The following is a 27826-nucleotide window of genomic DNA, read 5'->3' as shown; positions in this document are numbered from 1 at the left end:
GCTTTGAGCCCAATAAGATTGTGGCGCTATGGTGGGCTGTTGGCCCGTTAATGCCGTTCGGTTCCTCAGGCCGTTGGAAGTATACTACCGTACATGTATAATTCAAAATAAATAAAAAATTACATTCTAAATTCTATATTTTAAGACGGAAAAAAAAGCTGCCTAAAGAAGATGACAAAAACAGCTTGAGACTGTGACGACAAACAGTCAAAGTGGACGGAGGGGAGAGTTGTCAAGTTTTCTAGAACTCAGTGAACCAATTTTTAATTTTATAAAATAATGAAAATAAAATTAAGTCCTACATCCTAACATTTAATCATGAACTTAACTGGTTTAAATTTGTTAAGAGAAATTAATTTGTACAATTTCTGTAGAATATTTTTTAATATGATTTGGGTTAGAAACTAATATACCTTATGATTAGTGTTGGTGTAATAGATTTTTATACATGTTAGTAATCAAATCCATATTGCTTATACTATATAAAATATTCCTACACAGTCTCAATTCAAGGTACTAAACAAAATTAAATTAAACTAATGCTTTAACACACAAAAAAAGGTTTAAATTTTGGTTTGATTTATTATAATTTATTGATGAACTGGGATACACAAAAGATATCGAAAGCCTTTCCCAATAGGACAAAACAAAAATAAGAAAGGAAACACTGTGTAACACACTGAAAGCAAAGTTTTAGATAATTAAGAACGTTGGCAATAATCTAAGGATTGGCCAAAAGGTAAGCCTCAATGACTTTGAAAAGAGCATCACTCTTGGCTTTACCAGCTTTGAGCTCATCTTCATTGGGTGAAGCTTCTCCTTTGCTGTGATATTTTATGCTCAGCTTTACGACTGAGCCTCCGTTGGGGCCATCACTCAGTATGGTGTCGATGGTAATCTTTTCTGCAGTGTTTGGCAAAGCAGCACCTCCAACTATGCTGTAGCTGTATCCCAAGTTAGCCTCGTCTATTCCTTCTATTTTGTGCAACACAAACTTTGTCTCCCCATCTGCTCATTCGTTCACCACATTCACATATTAAATCACTTCATTTTATATGTAAACATTGAAAATGTAAAGAAAATGAAGAAATACGTACCCTCAAGGAAAGAGATCTTCTTGATGGTTCCAGGGCCACCGTTGCCCTCAACGATTTCAACACTCTTGAAGGAATCAACAGCCTTTGGGACGATGTTGTCGGCGTCTTTGACAAGAGCCTTGTAAAGGATAGAAGGAGCCACGGGAGAAGTGGTTTGATCCTCGAATGTGAAAACAGCCATGGATTCTAAATGAGATAACGAAACAGAAGAGAATATAAAATAGGAGAATAGAAGGAGATGTTTGCTGTGTGAGTTTAGCAGATGAGAAACCTCTATTTATAAGCACAATGATATCACTGTGTTTGTTTCTATGATATAAGATTATTAGACTATTCATTCGTTCTTTGTTTACCCATATTATATTTTCTCTCTAAATAAACAATATTCTTAGAGATAGTATGTCATCAAGCATTATTCTTTCTTATTTTTATATTTTCTAGTGTTTGTCAAATATTGCGATTGAGAACCTTTCAAATTCAAAGAAGATAAGTTGTATACACGTCAATCTTGAGTTCAACGATGGCGACTGTTTGCTGTAGATGTGGTAATAGATAATTTGAGAGGGAACTACGTTAATTCTGTCTCGTGCTTTTCGACTTCCCACAATTTAATATTTATAAACATTACATTGTTATTATAATTATTATTTTAGTTTATAACTTATTCATTGTATTAAGTTATTAAATAAAATATCATAAAATTAATAAAGCAAATAAAATAGTTAAAAACACATAATATTAATATAATATACCATTATCATAATATAATATACACACACAAATATACATGAAAGGTTTTTCAAAACAAAAATAACTCATACCAAACATTGAAAAAAAAAAACTTTCAAAATAAGTGCATGGCATCCTCACTTCTCAATAAAGAAGTGATCATCACAAAATAACAACAAAACATAGAAATAAACTGAGTAAACTAGTGAACCAAAATACTTTCCTGAATTATTTAAATTATTCCATATATATAAACAAAATAAAAAAATACAACACATCACACTTATATTCACACAAACATTAACACTATACTCAATTTTTCGGATACATACATTTGAATTAGGACTTCAATATAAGTATGCATCTGTAGTAGTATTTATACTCTATAAAATCATAAACATAAAGATTATCACAATGATATCTCACCACATGGAATTTCTCCTTCAAACTTCAACAATCACCACCACATATTCACAACAACATCATCATCTCAATAAAACACTATTATACTCACAATCATACCTAAAGTTCATTTAAATCGATATAAATATGCTAAATAGGAAAAAATAAACCCAACATTCAAATTGAACTCAAAGGTCGCCAAACTTTTCCCAAGAACACTCTTGGCGTTGGCGCTCAACATTAAATCTAACGCTCGGCTTCATTCTTCTTGCAAAAATGGTTGCTCAACAACACTTTATAGTGCAATTATTGGACCTAAAATGTTCTCAAACGAAGTTGGTAGTCAACATTAGTATATCACCACTTAACACTATACCAATTAGTGTTGTCAAAATGGGTTGGAACCCGCGGGCCAACCCGGCCCACCATGGGTTTGAGTCGGGTTGGGTTTGAAAAAAATGAAATTTTTTTATATGGATAAATTTTCAACCGGGTTCACTCGGGTTGAAACCATGGTGAACAGGGTTGGCTCACCAACCCACCTATTTTAATTTGATTATTTTTTATTTTATGTTTCAATATTATTAGTTAACATTTTTTATTGTATTATAAATGAGAATAAAGAAAATGATGTTTCAAGAGAGCACAATATTATAAATTTATCCATTCAAAACTCTAATATTATAAATTGATAAATGACACAAAAATTATAAATATTATAAACTTATTTATTTGCTTTTCGGGTTTCCTTTTGGATTACATTTGAGTTGTATATTAATGTTTTTTATTTTGAATTGTATTTAGAGTTTAACATCATTTTAGAGTGAAATTATTTAAATTTGAATTATATAAAAATTGTAATTTTTTTGGATTTTAAATAAAATGTAATTAATTCAAGTGAGCCAACTCGTTTAACCCATCAATTCGTAGTGGACCGGGTCAAGTTTGAATTTTTTTGGCTTGCTAATAAATGAGTCGGGTTGGGTTGGCTCACTAAGTAGCCAACACGTGGTGAGTCAAGCCGAGTTGGTTGGGTGGCCCATTTTGACAACACTAATACCAGTTGACAACAACCACATTTTGTGATTTTAAGTGAACTTGGACGTAATCAATGGTTCAAATTGGTACTCATTTCTCGGTGAGTTGGTTCAAAATAGTTTTTACACATTAAAACTTATATCAATTTGCTCAATTTCTTAGATCCTAAGTTCTCTGAGTCATACCTAAACAACAATCAAATACGAGCAAATCTTTAAAATTATATAATTCAATTCAACATACACACCAATTGAATTCAATTAACATGCAAAAATATTATATTTTTCAAACTCATGCACACTGAAGTAATTAATTTCCCTTATCTTGACAAGATTGATCAAGACTTAACAAGCCAAAACATCATTTAACTCAGAGTATCTCCTTTCGACACCTAAAGACAACATCCAAACGATCTGACCATGTCAATAAATACACTAATTGAAAAAGATTCAAGAAACACAACACAAAAATACATACGAACAAAAAAACCCCACATACAACCAAATTACACACAGAAGACGAGAAAAAGGATTGAAAACCAAGTTATCCCAAAGAAGAAATCAATTGATTGATCTTAATGAGCTCGTCGCAAGAAAAAGTCTTACATATTCCAATCTTTAAAATAAGAAAGAGATAGTAAAAAATCTTAGAGAAAGAAAGAAAAAAACTTTTAAAGAAGAAGTTTTAAAAAAATAAAGTGTTCTTAAGAAATGAGACTCTTTTATAAACTTTTTTTTATATAAAAGCTTTTTATCATTAATAGAATAGATTCTCACTATTTTAAAACACTTAAAGTATACTCTTATAAGTTCTCACATACTTAAAATAAGCTTTAAATTTTAAATTTTTTTGTTAAATAAATATTTAAATATATAAGTTATATATTAATTTTTATTGTGATTTTTGCTGGAGGTAATATTAATTTCATTCTTATACAATTGAAATAACAGTTTTCAGTATTTACTATGGTACTGTTAACAATGTATTAACATTGTTTGTGTAAATAACAAAATGTCATCAAATTTTACTTGTAGGTGTTTATAATGCTATGTAATACTCTAAAAAAGTATTTTATCTACTAAATAAATGTTATGTGTTTTTAAATTGATAGTTAAAGGAGAAAAAATTAAAGATTCTTTTACAAAGATCATATTAACAAGTCCGTATTCAAAAAGATATATTTATAATCTTATTATATATTAAAAAATCTATAGGAGATATCATTTTGAAGAGAAAAAGAAGTTCTCTCATTCAAGAAAAATTAAAAGATTAATGTTAATAAATCTATTAGGATATTGATTAATGTAACATCTCAAATACATTATTTAACCCATAAAGGAAACATCACATAGTCAATAAGATAAATTAGTTAACTAATTGTATAAAGCCATTTATACAATCATCCAAAGTAACTATACATTAACTTTATATACAAGAAGTATAAGTAACAAAACTATGTACAAGAATGGTGTCTCAAAAATCACCAATGAAATGATAAACACTAAGGAAAATAAAATACTAAATTTACTACACTTCAGAATTCTCACCGCCTAATGTTTGTTCAACCGTCACATCATTAAGCTGCTTACACCTACTAAATGATCATCATCCAAGAGAATAACACATAGAACAAACAACCAAGAAACATACAAGAAGGGTGAACTAATTGTAAAATGAGTATGCATGTTAAGGTAAATTCATCATACAAGTTCAAGCACACAATCAGTAGAACATCATTCCCATTCACGCTTACTGACTCAGACTTTGGCCAAACCCTTTACAATATAGTACAAATGTTGAGTCATGGAAGGTTATGCACCTGTGTGATGGAACAAGTGACCCACTCAAAGCTGTCACACAAGGTTAGTTCTAAAAAAACGCCCTTTGCTACCATGAAGAAAGGCCCCCAAGCTAGGACCTCCTGCTCCTTTCACGACATGACTCATCACTTTCTAATTGAGCATGAATGATCATTAGAGTGCCAAGATAACCTCTATATCGGCTTGTTACAATTTATTCTAATCCCACATGAAACCACCGATAAGAGATTCCTCCTTGGAATTCTCATTCACAATATTTCATTCTCAATTTGATAACCTCATGACACATTGTATCCAAACATAGGAAACCATGAAACATCCACAAAAGAATAAAAACAACCAAATCAAGTATCACAAAACATTTAAAACCAACTTGGTAAAAACCCTGTTGATTGGCGTTCAACGCCCAAACTGGCGCTCAACGCGCTGCAACCTAAGATCTGGCACCCAAGTTGGCGCTCAACGCCCTGCAACCTGAGAGTTGGCGCTCAGCCTCATGGCAGTTGCAATACCTCTTTTTCTTTGACCTTGGACACTTCATCCCCAACTTCTACTACTTCCTAGGACCTTATAATCACTAAGAAACCCCTGGAAACACCACTATAACTCCAATTTATCACTCTAAACTAAATTAAGCTCTTTAAGCTACTCAAACTCATTTACACCACTTTTAACATTCATTTCACTACATAAACAAGTTTTAAATGACTCAACAATAAACCCTAAACTTTCCAATTCAACCCAGACCCACTCCTTTAGAAATTCACTACTCAAAACCCCTTATTTAGACCAAAATCATGCAAACACACCCTAACAATCCCTTTATTGCATAATACACCAGATTTTACTGGTTTAAAGTCTCAACAAGTTCTAAATGACCTCAAAACAATATTCATACTTCTACTTTTCTCAAGCCACCATTCCCTCAAAAACTCACCAATTAAAACCCCTAATTTTAATCTAAAACAACAACTAGAAAATGAACTCAATTGCTCTTTCTCAATCTAACTTCATAATATAACTATTTTCGGACTTAAACCAGTTATATTAGGTCCTATAACTTTTACTAAACTGTAGATTTCTCTTTACAGTCATTATTTCAAAAATTGACATACTAACACTCATCAATTTAAACCACCAACTAGTAACTCAACCATTTCTCTTCGTTAATATCATTTTCAACATAGTTTTGCATTTATGATAATGGTTTAAAACACCGTTATTTGTGATATGATTTTGATAATAAAACCACCCTTTTTCACTTAGAAACTTGCTTGGACTCATACTTTTTCAATAAATTGTGTGAATAAGAGAGTTGAGGTTGATTTTAATGATTTTATGACTAATTCCCCTTATTTTGACAAAGACTAAAGTAATACTGAAAGCAGAGATGAAGAGCCAAGAAGATGGAGCTCAAAAGGGTCTAAAAAAGCACTAAAAAGAGGAACAACACGAAGCCCGGGAGCCCAGAATGAAGGCACAAGCGAGTAGAATTGACTTCTGCCACCCAGGCGCCCTCCCTGGCCGCTTGGGTGGCCAAACTGAAGGTTCGAGCCTTACATGAGGTGCTCTCACCGCCCAGGCGGTGTCCTTGGACGCCTAAGCGTCGACTTTCATTGATCAGGCCTTGTTTCTGCTCTATTTTGACTCTATTGGGTCATACATTGTTTTTGCATGTTTCTAACCTTATTTAAAGGACCCTAGGGATCTAGATTTTGTATCTCTAGCAGAGAAGAGCATAACAATACACTCTTTTCCCAATTCTTAGGCTTTCACTCTCATTCTTTCTTCCATTGTTCATAGAGTTCCCCCATGTCTATGGGGAACTAATTTTTATTTGTTGTTGGGGGATGATGTAACCTTGTAAACTCTCATGTATTTGAATTGATTCTTATTTTCATATGTTTTTCCATTAATTGTTAGAGTGATTCTTCTGTTTCAATGCTTGTTGTATTTAACTCATTCATTAGCATGATTTATGAATTGCATGAGTGTCGGGAGGTTCCTTACAATTCAGGTTCTTGTTGAATTACTCTTAAGGGTTATATTGCTCAAGTCTTGGTCGTCTTAATCTCTTGTTCTTCACATCTTATTACCAGGAATGCTAGGAATTGTATGAACTAGTAATTTGGGACAGGCTTATTCACCAAGGGATCGGGTTTAGGTAATTTAGTGAGAGACGTTGGCATTAATGCATAAAGAAAAATTATCATATACATGAGAGGGAACTTGGTGAAATCTAACCCCAACAACATACCCATCTCATATTAATCAACATTCGTTTATCTTTGTGCTCCTTTGCTATTGATCAATTGCATTCATATTTAATTTTATGTTTTTGCATCAAAACCCAATGATCTTTTTTTTTTTTTTTATTTCAGTCTTAATTAATCTTGCTATCACACGACTATTTAGTGCCGAGAGTCCTCTAGGATACGATACTTGATCTTACCATTTTATATTACTTGAACGACTTGGTACACTTGTTGATTTGCCCCAACAATTTACTACCATACTAATTTCAATGTACATGCACTCACACAACACTTATACATACATATAAACGCAACCACACATCATGAAGCATAACAATCACTTATTCACCTAAATTAGAATATTTAAGTTATCATAAACCATATAAACATATCAATAACAGATTGTAAACTTCCTATTACACATATGAAAGACAAAATTAGCTTTCCTTATCTTAGGGGAACTACAACAGCTCTAAAAACACTTGCCCGAAGCTTCCACCATAAAGAATTATAGGAATAAGCCTACAATTTACAAAATGATGATCGAAATTAAAATCTTAGGACTCAAAATTAACCAAGAAGAAACTCAATTGATACATGCGAGATATATTTATACGCATGATCATAGACCGTAGATTGATAGAGAAAAATGATGGAAACTTACTTGCTCTATTGTAGAAATTGATCGACAGATATTGAAGACAACTCAGTAGTGATCTCCTAGAAATTTCCTGATCGTCAAATAGATTATTGAAGTGTAAGAAAACTAAAGAGAAGATAAAGAGAGTTTAGAGAATGAATTCTAGAGAGATAAATTGGGTTTTAAGTAATGAGAGAAATTATATTTATATTATCGACCTATTTTAAAATAAAATAGTCGGTGTCATTATTTTAAAACACCTATCTACCTTAATACTCTACTTTCTAAGTTCTCACAATTAAAATAAAAAAAAAATAGTATGAAAACATATGGTCTTTCTATAAGCTTTTTATTATGTTTTTATATGATTAATCTTTTCGAATGCATGGTTAAGGTCGTCTAAAGAGTCCAAAAACTATTTTTTACTTTAAATTTTCTTACCATCGTTCATCCAAAGTGTTTAAAAGACATATGTAAATGACACTACAATATCAAAGTTAACTCAACGATTGACAATTTAGATAATAATAATACAATATATATAATCACCTACTTTCTTACCTTATTTATATATATATATATATATATATATATATATATATTTTGAAATAAAATTTTTTATTAACAACAACCTAATTACAATTGTTCATAATGATACTTCATCTTAAGTTACTCAACATTTGAGTTAATCATCTTCACAATTAATCAATCATTTAGGTTTTGTGACTATCCGATGATGATTTATTCAGAGTGTCTTACAAAGGTTAATCATCCAATCTGACCATACATTCATATAATAAAATTATTAATAGTTGTTTTTAATTTCTTGACCATGAGACAATTCATAAGATGTAAAATAAAAACATACCTGAATCATGTTTTTAAAAACTTGTTTACTTTTAGTTTCTGCTTTTTAGGTCTTCTCTACGATCAAACAAAAGGCTAATATGAAACTATTCATATGACTGAATGCAGATAGACTCTGGTGCTTTTTTTAAGACGCCTTCTAGACACTTCTTTTCTTTTGAAAAAAATGTTTTGTAGATATTGTTGGAGAAATTGGACTTTCAGTTTTTAATAATAACCAGTTTCAGTTTTTAATAATAACCAGTTTAGTGAAAGTACTTCATACTAAATATTTTAATTGTTTGTAAACAAATATCGCTTTATATTTTTATAAATATATATTTTTATTTTAAATCAATATTCTAAAAGAACTGTTTAATATTTCTAAAATCTAATCCTCGTTTTTCTTTAATAAATATAGTTTTTACTATCAATTTTTCTATGACTTTGTTAATCTAATTTTTAGTACGCATTTACAAATGATACCATGATTTTTTAATCAGTCATATATGATTTTGATGGTTTAATTGTAATTTTATTATTTAAAAATAACTGCATCAAATATTTATTTTACTAATGACCACTTGATATTTTTTTAAAAAACATAAATATTTAATAAATGTATCAAATTATAATAAAGCTTAAAATCATTATGTCAATCATTTTAACGAGAAAAAATATGATTCAAAATTATGACAGAAAATTATAATTATTCCTAAATCAAATTTATGATTCAAAATTATTTATTATAAATCGAAACATTTGTTTATTTAAAGCGCAGACTAAAATCAGATTTATTTAATATAAAAAATTATTCATTCCTGAATATACAATGCACATGCAGTCGCCAGGGTTGAACGTGATGTGTCTGCCATTTAACCTGTTTATTCATTTCTTTTTGAAGGAAACTTCTTCTTTGAATTTGAATGATTCTACATCACTTCACAAACAAATAAAATAAATCCTATTTAATATTAAATAAAGAAAAATAGATTTAAAAATATTACACAGATTATTCAAGAGCAAATAATATTAAAAAAATACAAAACTGAAATAGGGGGAAGACAGACATAAAGATTATTTTTGTTATGTTTTGCAGTATTTGCAAACATAAAGATTTAGGTTGTTTAAAAGAAATATCATGTCATGAGTTATGAGTTAAGATTAAAGTACTTCATACAAAAGTTGCTTAAAAGAAAGGAATTTGATTTAAGAGTGTAAAGAATGAAATGAGACAATAATTAAACTAATGAGTTGGTTCAAGCAGTGAGTGCTATTGCTTCCTTATAAATACATGTCATTCCTCTCCCTAAGAATCACACACAACACAACAGAACACAGTACAACAACAAACATTTTCTTCAATCTCATTTAGAATATTGATCATGGCTGTTTTCACATTCGAGGATCAAACCACTTCTCCCGTGGCTCCTTCTATCCTTTACAAGGCTCTTGTCAAAGACGCCGACAACATCGTCCCAAAGGCTGTTGATTCTTTCAAGAGTGTTGAAATCGTTGAAGGCAACGGAGGCCCCGGAACCATCAAGAAGATCTCTTTCCTTGAGGGTACGTATTTCTTCATTTTCTTTACATTTTCAATGTTTACATATAAAATGAAGTGATTTAATATGTGAATGTGGTGAACGAATGAGCAGATGGAGAGACAAAGTTTGTGTTGCACAAAATAGAAGGAATAGACGAGGCTAACTTGGGATACAGCTACAGCATAGTTGGAGGTGCTGCTTTGCCAAACACTGCAGAAAAGATCACCATCGACACCATACTGAGTGATGGCCCCAACGGAGGCTCAGTCGTAAAGCTGAGCATAAAGTATCACAGCAAAGGAGATGCTTCACCCAATGAAGATGAGCTCAAAGCTGGTAAAGCCAAGAGTGATGCTCTTTTCAAGGTCATTGAGGCTTACCTTTTGGCCAATGCTTGAATTCTTCCAAGTTATCAGCAAGGACCTTATGATATTACATACTGAGTTTTATTGTGTGGAGTGTATGCTTTAAGTTAAGTTCGTTTATAATGTAAGATTGTTTTTCTTATTTGCTTTGGCCTCTCACAGCGAGAGCTGATATCTTTGTATATCTCTCTTCATCTATGAATTATAATAAAGGAATGCATATTTGCATATAAGTTTGAAGTTGTTGTTTGTCTTAAAGAATGAATTGGATGAGAAGAAAGTTGATACATTTGATTGCTTTGTAAATGAAAACAAATTTAACTAAATTATGCCTTGGCTGCAATGACCAATGCATGTAGCTTCAAGGCAATCTAAGAAACTTTGCAATTCGTTTTGAACAGAACTTCTTTGCGTCCTAGAAGGCTAAGGAATGGCAGGAACCATCCATTTTTCCTCGAACCCGAATGTTTTTAGATACCAACAATTTTGCACTACATTTAATCTTGAATTGGTTTCCTTTGCTTTTCTACTTCATTAATATTTTTTTTTTTTATCCTGATATTTTAACAACTATTTTAACAATTTTTTGACAAGAGGATATGTGTTACTATTTTATTGGTCTGTTTGAATTTATTTTAAAAAACATATTTGAAACGGATCAATCACAAATTACCACGTATACATTGTTAAAAAATTATAAAAAAAGAGTTGTTAAAGAAACTTTTTCCTATTTTTTTTTAACAACACCTTAATAGTAAACTCTCGTGTGTGTGTGTGTGTGTATATATATATATAGTGATAAAAGGTGTTTTTGAGTCATGGGATTGGATGAATCAAGGGATGTAAAGTACGCGTTTGAGTGGTTTAGTATGTAATGATGGAATGCATGTGTGATGTCTTAAACAAGTTTTCACATGATTTGGGATTGATACATGGGGTTTAGACCTTAGGTTTTAGTCTAGGAATGTAAATATTCGCGGGAATAATCGATTATATGGGATGATAATCGATTATCCCTTCATGAGTGATGAATTCTGGTGATTTGTGTTAGGATACAAACAGAGTCCACATAAACAATAGATGGACATGAGTTTATATATACATAAGATACCTCCCTTGGTAAGAGGTCTTTTAGAGTGGTACCAAAAGCAAATCCGTGAGGACTTAGCCCAGAGAGGACAATTTACAATTGTGGAGATCTGTGTGTGTGTCAAACCTCCCTACAATTTGCTATGTAGAACCATTAAGATATTCAAGTATCTTAAGTGATAATCGATTATCATGGAGCATTTTATGTATGTGTGTATGTTTCGAAAATAATCGATTATCACTTATTATCATCAATTATCCTAGAGTATTTTTACTAGAAACAGTGTGTTTTGATGAAGAATGAACGTAGACATTGAAATGATTGTTCGGGTATTGAGCCTTCCTTTTACCTTATGTACATTGGAAAGGTTGTTCAGGTATTGAGCCTTCCTTGTGTGGGGGTGAATGTGTGTTCCTTGTCCTTGTGTGGCAAGACTACATATTTCTTAGCTAGATTGCGGGACTACTCAAATGTATCTGTAAGGGAGGCTACAGATGATTTGTAGGGGAGGTTACAAATGTGTTGATGGGGAGGCTACAGGTGGGTTGTAGGAGCGACTATAATCAGTGAGGTTGGGTACAAGAGTGAGACAGACTCTTTCCATTGTGGTGTTTATGGTATGGTGATGCTTATGGTGTTGTTTATGACTGGGATAGTTGTGATGGTAGTGTATCTATGATGATAATCATGGTCTTTCAAATGCTCTAGGTGATGTTATGTTGATAGCGGTGTTACTATAATGGTTATAGTAAGTAGTTAGCTTAGGCGGTAATGAGTGGATAGACCAAGGGTCTATGTATGAGATGTTAGTGATGACATCAAGGGTTAGAGATCAAGGGTCGAGGATCAAAGATCGAGTATTTCCTTATGATTGAATTGTTTATGTTAGAGGATTAGGAATCTTATTGTTATTACTACTATGTATGGGTTGTTTTATTATTGTTGATGTAATCAGTATGTTTATATCTTGCTATTATTATTTTTTCATCAGTAGCTTACCCCATATGTGTTTGTATTTGTGCGTTTGTAAATGATATTATCGATGATGATAGTATAATGTGTTATATGTGAGCAAATGATATTGCAGATATTCCAGAGGCATGATAGATTCATGAGATGACAAAGGAAATGTTTGGGTTTCCTTAAAAAGTTCTTTTGGTATAGACTTTTGAAACAATGTAATTGTAGTTATTTTGTTTCCTTAGTTATTTTAATTATTTTTGGAATAATATAATTGGACAAGGCTTTTGGAACTATTATATGTTTTGAATAAATTATGCATGTTTAAAAGATAAGGTTTTTGAAAAATATGTTTCCGCATTGTAAGAAAAGTTTAAAAATATTTAGTTTTTGTAAACTCGTGATACCCTAGAATTAGAAATGTTACGTCAGTTAATTGATCTATAATGTTTACGTATTGTAAATTCACGGTATCCTTGTTAAGATAATCACGTATGAAATGATGCTTGACCTTAATATGTTTTGCGCGTGAATTAAATGTAGGATTTTAAGATAAACTAATAGTTGTATTATTATCATAGTAGATAGGGATCTTTTTCTTGAAATAGTTATAGTCTTCTACTTGATTTTTGATCCATAGTAGTTATGAGCACCAATAAACGACACACACACACAAATATATATATATATATATATATATATATATATATATATATATATCTTCTACATAATTGTATTTTTCTTCTTACTCAACCACGAGAAAAAGGCTTCCTTCGATGAAGTGACAGTCTCCACTTGTGTTTTGGCTTTCAACTTTGTCTTTGACATAGTCAGCATCGCAATAGCCTTCTAATTTGAAGCTTTCGCTTCCTTTGTAGCATAGGCCGAGATTGGTTTCTCTTATCAGATAGCGAAAGGTCCACTTAACAACATTGAGATTATTTTCTCTAGGATCTGATTAAAATCTCACACAAAGACAAACACTGAACATTATGCCAGGTCTAGACATAATGAAATACAAAAGTCAACCTATCATTTGACGATAAGTAATTTGTCCACTTTTTATTAAGCTTTCATCTAGCCCTATATGCTAGTTGTTGGATGCATTGGAGTATTCATCTCCTTTGCTTCATCCATTTTGAACTTCTTAAGCAGCTCCTTATATATTTGGTCTGATGAATATATATTGTGACTGTTTCTTGCTTGATTTGTAGTTCAAGAAAGAATTATAGTTCACCCATCATGCTCATTTCAAATTCATCTTACATTATGGTGGAGAAGTCTTGACAAATATCCTCATTGGTAATACCAAAGATAATGTCATCAACATATATTTAAATTATGATGAAATCTTGGTTGACAATCTTCATGAATAAGTGGTGTCTACTTGCCCTCCTGTAAAACCATTCTTGATAAGGAAGAGACTTAACCTCTCGTACCAAGCTTTGAGGGCTTGTTTTAATCCATATAGAGCTTTCTTAAGTCTGAAGACATGTGTAGGGTTGATTAGACATTCAAAACTCGAAAGTTGGTCCAAATACACTTCTTCCTTAATATCATCATTTAGAAATTCTCTTTTGACGTCCATTTGATATAGTCTAATCTTGTTGAGCATCGCAAATGACAAAAGAATGTGAATGACTTCTAACCTTTCTACTAGAGCATAAATTTCAGTGAAGTCAATGCCTTTTTGTTGTGAGTAGCCTTTTGCAACTAATTTTGCTTTGTTTCGAATCACTTTTTCGTCCTCAGCGAGCTTGTTGCGATATACCTATTTAGCTCCAACAACATAGTTTCCCTAGGGTAACTATACAAGTTCCCATATATCATTTTTCTGAATTGATCGAGCTCTTCCTTCATAGCTTCTACCAATGAATTATCTTCTAGAGCTTGATTGACATTTGATGGCTTTATTTGAGAGATAAGGGTAGTAGAAGGTTGTTTGTGATACGACCTTGTTCTTACATTCTCGTTCAAACTTCCTATGATTTTCTCTGAAGGATAGTAGAAGGTTGTTCTTGAGTATTAGATGATGTAGACTGTTGGGTTCCCTCCTTTCTTCAGGTTTATCCTTGGATAATTTCTCATATTGAGGCTCTTTTGAATCGTTGAGTATTTTCGATGATGTAGATGTGTTTTCCACTTTAAATGATATGTTGTTTGTCTGCAATTTTTAGAAGGAATTGTCTAGCTCTGACTTGTTTAGGTCAGGTTAATGGTTAAACTTTACATGAATGACTTCCTCTACTTTTAAGGTTCTAGAGTTGTAGGTTGACGTCCTTTACATTTAAGGTTCTAGAGTTGCAGACTCTAAACGCTCTTGAGGTTTCTAAATAGCCAAGCATGATTCTTTCATCACTCCTAGAGTCAAATTTCCCTAAACTATCTTTGATGTTTAGTATGAAGCAATGACATCCAAAAGGATGAAAGTAGTAGATGTTGGGTCTTTTATCCTTCCACAATTTGGTGTTTTATTGACAGTTGGCTTGATATAAACTCTATTTTGAAAGTAGCATACGATGTTACCTGTTTATGCCCATAAGTGCTTGGAAAAGTTAAAATCATTCAACATAATCCTAGCCATTTCTTTTAAAGACTTTTTTTTTTCCTCTCAACGACTCCATTTTATTGTGGAGTCCTTGGAGTTGAGAAATTATGCTTAATGCTAGAGTTTTCACAAAAGTTTTGAAAAATCTCATTTTCAAATTCTCTTCCATAGTCACTTTGGATAAAGATAATTTTCAAACTCTTTTCGTTTTTTATCCTCTTATAGAGTTTACATAAGGAATCACACGTCTCATCCTTGTGAATAAAAAATAGTACCATATCCATCTAGAGAAATCATCTACTACTACAAGTTCATAGCACTCACCACTCATAGACAATTCTTTTAGGTCCAAACAAATTTATATGAAGCAACTTAAGAGGTTGCTTAGTTGGATTTTTTTTTCTCTTGAAAGATTCCTTTACTTATTTGTCTTTCATGCAAGCATTACATAAGATTGTATCATTGAATATACTTCTGACAACCCTCTTACGAGGTCATGACGTTGTAGCTTTGAGATTAATCTCATACTTGCTTGTCCACTCTTATTATGTCATGATATTGTCTCATCTTTCATAAATACCAGACAGGAAACGCTTTCAGATTGTAATTCATTTAGATTTATTTTGTACAAGTTACCTTGCCTTTTAAATTAATATTAAATACTAATAAACTACTATTATCTAAGACTTTATAATGGCCTTTTTCAAATACAACATTGTATCCACCATTACAATATTAACTTATGCTCAATAGATTATGTTTTAGGCCATTTACTAATAAAACGTTATCAATAGGAGGGAAGAGGTTTGTACCTATCTTTCCAATTTCGATAATTTTTCCTTTTTGGTTTCCTCCGAAGGTGATTGATCCTCATTTCTTGCTCCTCAGGCTTAGGAACATACACCCTTTTTCATCATGTGTCGTGAGCAGCCACTATCCAGGTACCATGACGGATTTTTCCTTTTTATCATCAAGCATATCTTGTCATTAGAATAATTTAATGTGCTTTCAACATTTTCTACTACAAGGCATACTTTTGCTTCTTCGTCTTCGTTGGACGTGTCTGGATCCTCTTAGGGGCTCCTCAACACTTTTTTCTTATCGCATCTGGGACCGCATTCAACCAATTACTTTACTTGGTTCCTTATTGGTAGAGGTGTTGACTCTGTGTACATAATTTCCTGCACAACGTAGGAATAGTAAGACTTCTACCTAGACCGCGTTCAACCGATTACTTTACTTGATTCCTTATTGGTAGAGGTGTTGACTCTGTATACATAATTACATTCTATCTTTGTTTTTTTTCTTAGACTATGGCTTCTCCTTGCTTAGGATGGAGCCTTAAATCCCAATCAGCAAAAGAAGGATTCCATCACCACCCTNCCCTTAAAACCAATATATCAAACTATCTACAACTAACAACAACCACGTTTGACCAACTATCCTTTTATTCATCTTTTCAAGCACGAGACACTCAAATTTGATGTGGCCAGGTTTGTTGCACTCATAGCAAAGAACTGAATCTTCCAGTTGTATGTCCTTTTGTTTGTTATGTGTGTTAGACCTGGTGTGTCTACCCTTAAACATTGTGCCTCTTTTTCTCTTCCATATTGAGTGAAGCTTTCTTAATATGAATCTTGTTCCTCGTTTTCATCCATGGAGCCGTGTTCATCATCAAACTCCTTAGATTAATCAGTTTTGAGAGCTTTGGTAGGTGTCCTTTTGATGGCTTTAAGAGCAACGTTTTTCTCTTTTTTGATTAAGTCATCTTGTTGAAGTTCGAGCTTATGTACCTTTAGAATTTTGACCAGCTCCTTCGACTCATACCATCGAGATTTTTCACTATTCAGAGAGCAATAACTTATGTTCTCTATCGTCTAGGAAGACTGTGCATGATTTTATCAATATGGTCAAAATTGTCATAGGACTTCCTTAGGCTCTGTTCACTTCTAAGTAATTTACTGTTTAAACTAATTTGTACAGATGGATTGAAGAATGAAATAATGTTTGTTTTGAGGGAATTGCTAGCAATGAAATGCCATGATTTGCAAGATAAACATTCTTTCTATCACCCGGTGATGTGCGAAGATTTGAAAGAATTTAATATGAAATTCCATCTTTCGAATATTTGGCTGTATAGCACACACTCATATTCCATATCAGAAAAGAAGTAAGCTAGACAACAAAAGCAAAAAATGTGTCTTCTTGGGTGTTAGTGATGAGTCCAAAGCCTACAGACTATATGACCCCATCTTAAAGAAAGTCATTGTGAGTAGAGATGTAGTATTTGAAGAAGAGAAAAGCTGGAATTGGCACGAACATTTAGAAAAAGATAATGCAAATATCCTTGATTGGGAAGACAAGGAAAACGAGGGAGAACAAGAGGACACAAAACCCGAGGCAGAACAAGAGGACACAGAACCCGAGGCAGAACAAGAAGACACAGAACCTGTACAACATGAAACAACGGATAATCAAGTTGAAGAGAGGGCAACAAGAACAAGTGAAAGAAGAACAATAAGATTAGGAAACAACCTGCACGGATGGCTGATTTTGAAACCAATCTATCAACAGAAGCCGAAGAAGAAAACCTCATGGCAATGATAGCAACTGACATTGATGATCCATATTCCTTCGAAGAAGCATGTAAAAGCAAGCGGTGGAGGGAAGCAATGGATACAGAGATGGCTCGAAAGGAACAACACTTAGGAGCTTGTTGTTCTTTCTAAAGGTGTTACACCAATTGGAGTTAAATGGATTTTTAAGACGAAATTCAACAAAAGTGGCAATATTGAAAAGCATAAGGCCAAATTAGTGGCCAAAGGTTATGCCCAAAAATATGAATAGATTACATAGAAGTATTTGCACCGGTAGCTAGACTTGACAGTGTGAAGGCATTATTAGCTTCGGCAGCTCAAAGTGCATGGGAAGTGTTTCAACTAGGTGTAAAAAGCGCATTCCTACACAGTGACCTCTAAGAAGAAGTATTTGTCCAACAGCCTGCAGATTTCATCAAGAAAGCAAAAAAGATCAAGTATACAGGTTAAAGAAAGCATTATACGGGCTTAAACAAGCACCAAGAGCATGGTATAGCAAAATTGAAGCCTATTTTGCAAAGGAATAGTTTGAAAGATGCTCCAGTGAACACACGTTATTCACCAAAAAGGATAATGGTAATATTTTAATAGTTAGCCTTTATGTTGATGATTTAATCTTTACTGGGAACAGTAGGAACATGTGTGAGGAATTCAAAAGTTCAATGATGCTTGAATTTGACATGACTGATTCGGGAAAAATGAAATACTTTCTCAGAGTAGAAGTCATACAAAGTAATGCTAGGATTTTTATTTGTCAAAGAAGATATGCCCGTGAGGTTCTAGCTAAATTCAACATGGTAGATAGTAATCCTGTAAGGAAACTTATTATTCCAGGTACCATGCTTTCAAAGGATGAAAATGGTGTTGTAGTAGATGCAACTAAATTCAGACAAGTAATTGGAAGTCTCATGTACTTGAAAGTAACTCGACCAGATTTGATGTTTGGTGTAAATCTAATAAGCAAGTTCATGGCTAACCCAAAGGTGGACAACAACCAAAAGACTCTTAAGGTATCTTAAGGGGACCACCGAGCATGGCTTATTTTATAAAAAGGATGGTAAAAGTGATCTCATAGCCTATAGTGACAGTGATTATGCAGGAGATTTAGATGATAGAACAAGCACATCTGGCTCAGTATTCATAATTGGGTCTACAACTGTCTCATGGGCTTCGAGAAAGCAACCTGTTGTAAGTTTGTCCACTACGGAGGCCAAATATATCGTTGCAGCTCTTTGTGCATGTCAATGTATCTGGTTCAAAAGAATCTTAGAACACCTGGGTTCGAAAGAAAAGAAGGACGCCAAAATATTATGTGACAACGACTCTATTATCCAACTGTCAAAACATCCTGTTTTTCACGGAAGAAGCAAACATATTGCAGTGAGATTCCACTTTCTCAGAGACTTGGTGAATGATCAAGTAGTCAGCCTAGCATACTGTAGTTCAAATAAACAGGTAGCAGACATTATGACCAAACCTCTGAAACTTGATCAATTTAAAAGGATACGAAGCATGCTTGGAGTTATGAAAGTCACTTAAGTAAGCTAAATGCAACAGAGGCATGTAGCTTACGGAGGGAATGTTAGCCAAATTATTATTTACGTGTGTCAGTTAATTTATGTGTGTCAGTTAATAAAGCTCCAGTGTTCAAATAAACAGGTAGCAGACATTATGACCAAACCTCTGAAACTTGATCAATTTGAAAGGATACGAAGCATGCTTGAAGTTATGAAAGTCACTAAAGTAAGCTAAATGCAATAGAGGCATGTAGCTTAGGGAGGGAACGTTAGTCAAATTATTATTTACGTGTCAATTAATTGTGTCAGTTAATAAAACTCCAGTGTTAAAGAGCTGTTAGATTGTCCTATTATTTAGGAGATAGTTGAGTTTTTTATTCCACTTTAGTAGCCATTAGATAGTGGGTCTGTTGCAGTTTATTTTTCCTGTCATGTAAAGCTTATATAAGCCAACTCTTCTGCATTAAAAAAATCATTCTCTCACATAGCACATTTAGAGTCTTTTTATCTTCAGATTCAACAGTTTTCACTTTAGAAAAACAGAAATAGAAAAGAGATGTAGTTTGGAGAATAAACAACATTAATTGAATAAAATGAAATTATGAATATACAAAATAGGTATGGACCACCTCAGACCGAAGATACACAGAAAAGAAAAACAAAAACAGTTATGGACCATCTCAGACTGAAGATATGTAGAAAAAAAAAAAGCAAAAAGGAACAGATATTGAGTTAAATGCACAACTCATCTAATGGGGTGGTACTGATCAGAAACTCGTCTTCGGGGCAGCTTTCGCAATACGAAGAGCACCAACACTGAGGGAACAATCTCTACCATCTGCAGTACAGAACAATCCAGGGAGAAAGAACCATTCAGGTTGAGAATCAGAATACAAGGGAATTTTAAGCAAATGTTTTTATTTGTATTTATCATATGAAATCCTTCTGGTCTGTTTAGGCTGTCAAAAATATTATGTTCTTGCAGGGTGTCATGTGACACTTTGATTTGATGCTACTAAATTAAATGCATTGTTAGGTGTATATGATCTCAAATCATATCATAGAAAGTATGCACTTAAACATTTAAATAATTATAATAATAGAATAATAATCTTAAATCATAAGGTGGTCAAGAAACACTTTTTTGGTCTTGCTAGCAGTCAGAAAATTCAAAATAAAAAGATTTTGCTAAAATTTATATTAGAAATGCATTGAAAAGAGGGGAATTAATCATACTTTCTAATGAAAGAATACTTTGTTTACACCATAATAGGTGTCCACTGGCTAGGACTTTTGTCCTTTTTTGTTGGGTTATGCTAACAGTTAGTGAACTATTTAAAGTTCAGCTTTTTCTTTTATTAAAATTCATATAAGGAATGAATTGAAAATCACAATTGAGGACCATTAATGACACTAATGAAAAGTTTCCATTGTTTACAACTCAATAAGTACTCACTAGTTAAGATTTTTAGTCCTTTTAACAAGTTTCCCCCTGGTTAGCATTTGCATTTTACGATGTGTGAAAAGTTTCTATTTTTACTCCTTAACTTGTGCCCACCGGTTAGGATTTGCCCTTTTTTCTATAGTAATTGGTTTAGTAGAGAAATTTAATGCAACAATTAAACATGATTTCCTGGCTAAGAAATACAAGAAGTTGACTTACCAAATAGTAAACCAAGTTAAGAATGGGATGGTTCAAGACATCAAGATCTGTATTCTTACTAAATCCAGAAAATGCAAGCTACATCAAAGGTGAAAACAAACATCATGCAAGAAAACAATAACATCAAATAAATACAGTAGCTTTAAATGGGAAGGAACTCACCAAAGCACATCTTATCAGAAAACAAGTGCAACAAATGCTAGTAGCAGACCCAACCTGCCATGGTGAAACGTTAGTCACAAACAGCAATAGCTTTAAAGCATACAGTTTTTACCTCACACAATTTAAGTATATATTTCTCTCTAAGGTTGAAAAGCCTGAAGCAACAAATACTTTAGAAAAACAAACCTTGTAAAGTTTCTTTAGACGGCCTCTAGATTCAATAGGGAAACGCCTCAACTCGAAAAGCAACCTACGCCATGCTGAAAAGGTTAGTGTACAACAAAGGATTGTGTCATCTGAAAGACAACATCTTAGTTAGCTTACCTTCCACCGTAGAACAAAAATCCAAGAAGAGCAAAGAATGATATAACTGCAAAAGAACATTAAAGCAAAGGTCACAATACCAAACAACTAAACATGAAGTTTCTTAGTAGCAATAATCGATTTACATATTCTCCAGTTTCTATTTTAAGGGTGTTAGTTGGGATTTGCAGAATAAATTCCTCTGTTTGCGAATGCAAAATAAGCACTATGCAGAAGCAAAAATTAAGAATAAGAGTAAGCATACAAATATTTTCTATTTCTTAAGGAATCTCTTGAAGAATCTCCCATCTTGTATGAGCATTTCTCAATTCTCACCAAATATGTGAAAAAGGAACCACCTTTCTTCGCACCAATAGCTTCTCATATCCAATGTCTAATACTTCTAGATTGGCATTTTCTTGGTCCTTATCTCAAACGAATTAACGTTTGTATTGATCTTTTCTATCTTCAAAGCTTCTCATATCCAATGATATAATGTGTTTAGAGCGTGAATGGAATATGGTTAGATAGACTGTACTTCAATTATCACAATTCACCTCATAATCATATCGATTGTGTCCATTTAGCTTAGGAAATTCTTCATCCATGGCATTTCTTAGCACACTTCTATTGTAGAAATGCATTTTTCTTCAAAAGTAATAAAATAACCTAATATAGATTTTCTGGAATAAACATCTTTGGCCATATTTAAATCTTAATATCCAATGAGCGTGGAATTTCCATTAACAATATACAAACTCCTTTTGGTAGTTCCTCTTAGATACCTTGGTATCCATTGCCATATCTAAATCTTGAGCGTGGAATTTCCATTGGCAAAATACAAACTCCTTTTAGTAGTTCCTCTTATCTTAGATACCCTTGTGTCCATTCATAGCTTCTAGGATTTGATGAGAATCTATTCTCTAAGAACATAAGCAATATATGGTATATTTCATAGCTTCTAGGAATTGATAAGAATTTATTATCTTAGAACATAAGCAATATATGGCTTTGTACCAATCTTTCATGGCAAAAGACTTGCTCAAATCCTTCTTGAGATGTAATCCTCCAAGTTTAGTTTAGCACTAATAGATGGTTAACTTGCTCCATGTGTATTTCTTCTTCCATGTTTCCGTGTGGGAAATTAGTTTCAACATCAAGTTCTTCAATCTCCAAGTTTAGTTTAGCACTAAAAGATGTCATCCTCACTACTAGTAAAAAAAAGTCTCTTCAAAATCTGTCTTAATAACCCTTCACAACAATCTGTGCTCTATATTAACAACAATTTGTAATGTCAATGTTTTCTTTCTTTTGGCAATCCGATGTCCATGTCGTTCTCTTTTGGAAATACCGCAAATCATGGGACTAGTTCTCCTTCAAGGATTGAATTTCTTCATTCATGAGCATGCAACCATTTGTCATTGATCTTAATGGCTTCTTCAAAGCTGTGAAGTTTCCCTTTCATCTGACATATTTTGTCTCGAACTACCTTAAAATTTGGCTTCCCAGATATCTTGAACTGTTTGAACCTCAAACATAGCATATATTTGCTTCGAGCAATTCTCTTCTCTGAAGAGACTCATAACTCGAAACCAAAGTTCATCTCTGAGTATATGAAGAAAACTTTTACACTCAAAGATACTCACAAAAGGTTCTCTTTCTATATCATACTTTATCGGTATCTCTTCTCAATCATTATTTGAAGGTGAGATGTTCATGAGATTAGTAGCCCTTCTCATCGTATCCCCATATTCCGAGAACTTCGGAATTAAAACTTCAGGAAATTCCCTCTTGGATGAGGGCAAAATAAGGGCACTATGTAAAAGTATTTGAGTAAAAGATTTGTCTTTCTTCTTTTAAGAAGATTGAAAGGATTGAATAGAATGAAATACTCTCCCTATAGGAGATGAAAAATCCCTTCATCGTTCCTATAAAGTTGTGATTATTCACTCTTTATGTAAAAAGATGGATAAAGAGATGTGATTCTTAGGAGAAATGTTTCCTCGAAGAGGAATTCCAACAACATTATTTGAGGGCAAGATGAAAATTAAATAGACACAAAAAAGTCATCAACTAAAGTCATGTTGATAGAAATAACCTGAAAGGAAGAATTCTGCAGCTTCCAAGCCTGTAGCAGTTTTGCTTGCAATCGTGTAAATCCACGTGTAAATCCAGAGGCAGATCTATTATTATCAGGCGAGATGATTAAAATAAAATCATTACATATACTAGTAAGAATTCTTATTTTAAGGACTAGAATGGTATACAAGGAAATCAAGATTGTGCACTTGCCTGTACCAAGTAAATAAAACCATTGATAATAGCATAAGCAGGCCTAAGTTTCTGTGAGGGTTCACCTCTTCCCTGAATACATTCGAGACAGATAAAGGTAATATAATTTACCATAAAATAATGACTGTTAATGTAGTTCTTCCAAAAGAAAGTAAACATACCTCGTTATATATCTCAGCCCAGAACAAGACAAGCAATGTACACGTAGAAAAAAACAGAAGACCAGGAAGCTCCATTAACATCTGCTCTAGTAACTATAAACGTAATGTGATAATATGTCAGAACATGAACAGAAACAATTAAGGGGATAAGCTGAATGGACAAAAGAAAAATAAAGGTTGAAGAAAACGACAGATAGATGAAAGCCTAGCAGAAGGGCAGTAAATTTGTAATTCAGCAAATTTTCTTATAAACTGGTTTGTTATTTATTGCACGGTCCTACGCCATGGATCATCATGTGTTTAAGACCAAACTCCATGTAACTAGTAACTAAGTTTTTCAATTTACAATGAAGAGTAAAAAAAAGCAGGCCACAGTTGGACCTGACCATAGCTGATTATGATCTTGGACTACACACTAATTGAACTTGTTTTATAAGTCATAGTAGATACTAAAAACATGTAATGGACTTCTTAAAACGGGACAAGAAAATACAATTGACTGAAAACTCTTTGGTCATGATATTTATCAACAGACAAAATTAAAAAATCTCGATGAAACTAACTATTTTCATAATCCATCTTCCATTGTAAACTCATTCATTCAAAATCCAAGCTTAGCAAAAGACACGATGTGCTCTACTTTAATCCTACTTCCCTAACCTACCAACAAAAGCAATAAATGAAGTGGGATTAATGCTTAAATTACAGTGTTGAGATTTAAGATTAGAATAATACCTTTGCTCTTATTGCAAAATCACTTTTGTATAAACCGAAAACAACAGCCCTCGCTGCAAGCGTAATATGGATTCATCAAGCATAAAAATAAAAACAAAATAAGCTAACAGAGCTGTTTATACACTATTCACAACTGACATACATCCATTGACAACAAAGTTCAACATGTGGAAAACCTTCTGCATTGCCCACCCATCTCCAGGTGCCCTCAATTGAATTCGCACCAGTTGTACCTGAGAAATAAACAGGTTACGATTATGGCTTCCTTTGCAAAAATCTGGCTTGGGCACAAAAAGCTACAAGCTCATATTTTACCAAGTTCCCACACAATTCACATCTCAAGCAGCAAAAGACAATCATTCACATTCTGCATGAAGAAAACCTACGCATTCAGAGTTAACTGGTTCATAGGGGTTGTAAAACAATGACCCTCATAGAGAAACATCAGTGTTGGATCATAAAAATCTGCTCAGGGGTTAAAGTTTAAATCTTATTGAGATTTGACGAAACGGGGTGTCAGTTGTGTAGTAAAAAAAAACGAAAAAGTGATTAAAAATAAAAAAACTGAAAAAAGTTGAGCCTTTTTCTAACCAGGGCAATAAAGGAGACCAACGTATAAGCGACACAAAGGGCATAGTAAGTGCCTCTCTGCCATTGATCCGAGTCATCAATCTGATTCCACCATTGAAATGCATTCAAAAACTCAGGCTCTCCTTCTAAGAACCCAAAGCTCTTCGTTCTGAGTCCAAATGCCATAATAGGATTGAGAATGACGAACGAGTTAATAACACGGAAAGTTTTTTTCGGTACACTCCACGAAAAGCTAATAGAATGCCACGTGGCAAGGTCCGAACTGCACACGTAAGTGGGTGGTGTTACTGTAGAGTGGTGGCATATGCAGGAGACATGCTTTGGTTTGGTTTCTGAGAAGGGATCAGACGAAGATGAGACGTGATTGATTTGATGTGAGATTGGTAACAACAACTTTTGGCTTGTCACGTAAAAGGATTTATATTTTTACTTGACTTTATCATTTTCCTCGGATCAACCAGTGCAAAGATACATGTCTCGGTTGACTTATTCCTTCAGTAAATAAACTACTGAGAGAAGAAATAAAAACTACCTACTAAATAAATTTTTTTATAAATTAATTTTGTTATTGTTCGTTTTTACTATTTAAAATTATGTATTTATTTTATTTAGATATGAAAACAATAGGAGGGGCAAATCGAACTAAACTTTACTGCACTGCTAAAAACTGAACTGAACTGGAAAATAGTTCAGACAAACTGAACTAAACTGTTTTTTGTTTTATCAAACTGAACTGAACTATACTAAATTGTACTAAATTACAGTATGAACTGAACTAAACTATTAACTGAATTGTAAACTACACTAACTGAACCATTAGCTGAACTGTAAACTGTATTAACTGAACTAGACTATTAACTGAATTGTAAATTACACTAACTGAATTATAAACTAAATTGTAAAGTACACTTATTTTAACAAAACTACAATATAAACTGAACTGAACTAGTAACTATATTAATTTTAAACTGAATTATACTAATTTTTAAACTAAATAGTATAACAATACATATTCTTTTTAATTGAAATTTATTTTAATATTTATTTCATTTTATTTATAAGTGTCTAATAAATTGATTTTTAATTATTTAATATTATTATTTTCTATTTTATTTATTTATTTTATTATTATTAAAAATTATTTTATTTTTTATTTATTTATTTATTTTATTAATAAAAAAAATATATATATATATATATATATATAATTATTTATTTAAATAACTTAAAAATATAAAAATATAAATTATATTTTTTATTTTTATTGATAAAAATATAAATTTTGTAATAAAAAGTTGTCTTAAAAAATTAGTTATTATTTTTTATGTGAACAGTTATTTTTATTAATATTTTATTATTAAATAAAGTTTTCTTAACAAGATGAAACAATTGAACTGAAATTAGAGAAGATGTAAGAGTAGATACAGTTCTCACAGTTAACTGAACTGTAACTGTCATAAGTTCGGTTTTTAAAAATTGAACCCTAAGATAGTATACTGAACTGTTATTAGAAATGAATCAGTTATTTTTAGTACAATATAGTACAGTTAACTGCAGTACAGTACAGATAAGTTATTTTTGCCCAGCCCTAGAAAACACATCTGTTATATGTGATTAATATTTTTTAAATAATAAAAAATAATAGAATAATTATTGTTATTATAATTATAAAATTAAATATATATAATTTTTATTTATTTTGCAGAAAAAATCATTTAAAGGATAAAAATGAAAAATATATGTGAACATCAAATTAAAACACATGTATTGTCTCATGTAACATTCTAAATTTTAGGATGTCATGGATTTATAAAAATTGGTAAATTTAATTTTTAAACATTCATAACTTATTTAAAACATAATAGTTTCAAAAACTTTGTCTAATTATATTATTTCAAAAGTAATTAAAATAATTAAGGAAATAAATGAATACAATTGCATTGTTTCAAAAGTCTATAACATAAGACATTTTTAAAGAAATTCAAATTTTTCTTCCGTCATCTCACAAATCTAACATATCTATGGAACATCTATAGTATCATCTGCTCATGTATAACATATTATACAATCACCGATAATTTCATTCACAAACACATAAACACAAACATGTATCGGGTAGGTTACAGATAAAACAATCATAATAACAAGATATAAACACATTGATTACATCAACAATAATCAAACACCTCATACAAAATAGTAATAACCATAGGATTGTTAATCCTCTAACATAACTTGATCCTCGATCCTCAACCCTAACATCTCACACATAGGTCATAGGTTTATCCACTCATTAGCACCTATGCTAACTACTTACTATAGCCATTATAATAACATCATTATCAACATAGCATAACCTGGAGCATCTTTAATACCATGATCATCATCATAGATACACCACCATCATGGTTATCCCAATCATGAACAACATTATGAGTATCAATGTCCATGAACACCATAATGAAAAAAGT

At 32.3% G+C, this 27826-nt stretch overlaps 4 protein-coding genes across 4 annotated transcripts; 2 read left to right on the top strand and 2 right to left on the bottom strand.

Moving 5' to 3' along the window:
- Positions 1-558: 558 nt before the first annotated feature.
- On the bottom strand, positions 559-1367 carry LOC106773674 (pathogenesis-related protein 2-like). The gene is made up of 2 exons (XM_014660405.2): positions 1098-1367; positions 559-1008 (listed from the first exon to the last, which is right to left on the bottom strand). Exons 1-2 carry the CDS (start codon positions 1276-1278, stop codon positions 722-724), a joined length of 468 nt encoding a protein of 155 aa, XP_014515891.1. The 5' UTR covers positions 1279-1367; the 3' UTR covers positions 559-721.
- Positions 1368-10076: 8709 nt separating this feature from the next.
- On the top strand, positions 10077-11023 carry LOC106773581 (pathogenesis-related protein 2-like). Its single transcript, XM_014660287.2, has 2 exons — positions 10077-10393; positions 10483-11023. The coding sequence occupies exons 1-2, from the start codon at positions 10213-10215 to the stop codon at positions 10767-10769; spliced, it is 468 nt and encodes a 155-aa protein (XP_014515773.1). The 5' UTR covers positions 10077-10212; the 3' UTR covers positions 10770-11023.
- Positions 11024-17687: 6664 nt separating this feature from the next.
- On the bottom strand, positions 17688-25745 carry LOC106773856 (tobamovirus multiplication protein 1-like). The gene is made up of 12 exons (XM_014660613.2): positions 25356-25745; positions 24907-24997; positions 24765-24817; positions 24030-24122; positions 23869-23940; positions 23675-23759; positions 21598-21643; positions 21460-21523; positions 21274-21327; positions 21112-21189; positions 17870-20286; positions 17688-17783 (listed from the first exon to the last, which is right to left on the bottom strand). Exons 1-11 carry the CDS (start codon positions 25518-25520, stop codon positions 20194-20196), a joined length of 894 nt encoding a protein of 297 aa, XP_014516099.1. The 5' UTR covers positions 25521-25745; the 3' UTR covers positions 17688-17783; positions 17870-20193.
- LOC106773116 (uncharacterized mitochondrial protein AtMg00810-like) lies at positions 17878-19683 on the top strand. The gene is made up of 4 exons (XM_014659806.1): positions 17878-18049; positions 18766-18941; positions 18985-19119; positions 19591-19683. The coding sequence occupies exons 1-4, from the start codon at positions 17878-17880 to the stop codon at positions 19681-19683; spliced, it is 576 nt and encodes a 191-aa protein (XP_014515292.1).
- Positions 25746-27826: the final 2081 nt, after the last annotated feature.

This window comes from Vigna radiata, chromosome 9 (assembly GCF_000741045.1).
Source record: "Vigna radiata var. radiata cultivar VC1973A chromosome 9, Vradiata_ver6, whole genome shotgun sequence".
Taxonomy (NCBI): Eukaryota; Viridiplantae; Streptophyta; class Magnoliopsida; order Fabales; family Fabaceae; genus Vigna; species Vigna radiata.
This window is presented reverse-complemented; position numbering and strand designations above follow the sequence as displayed.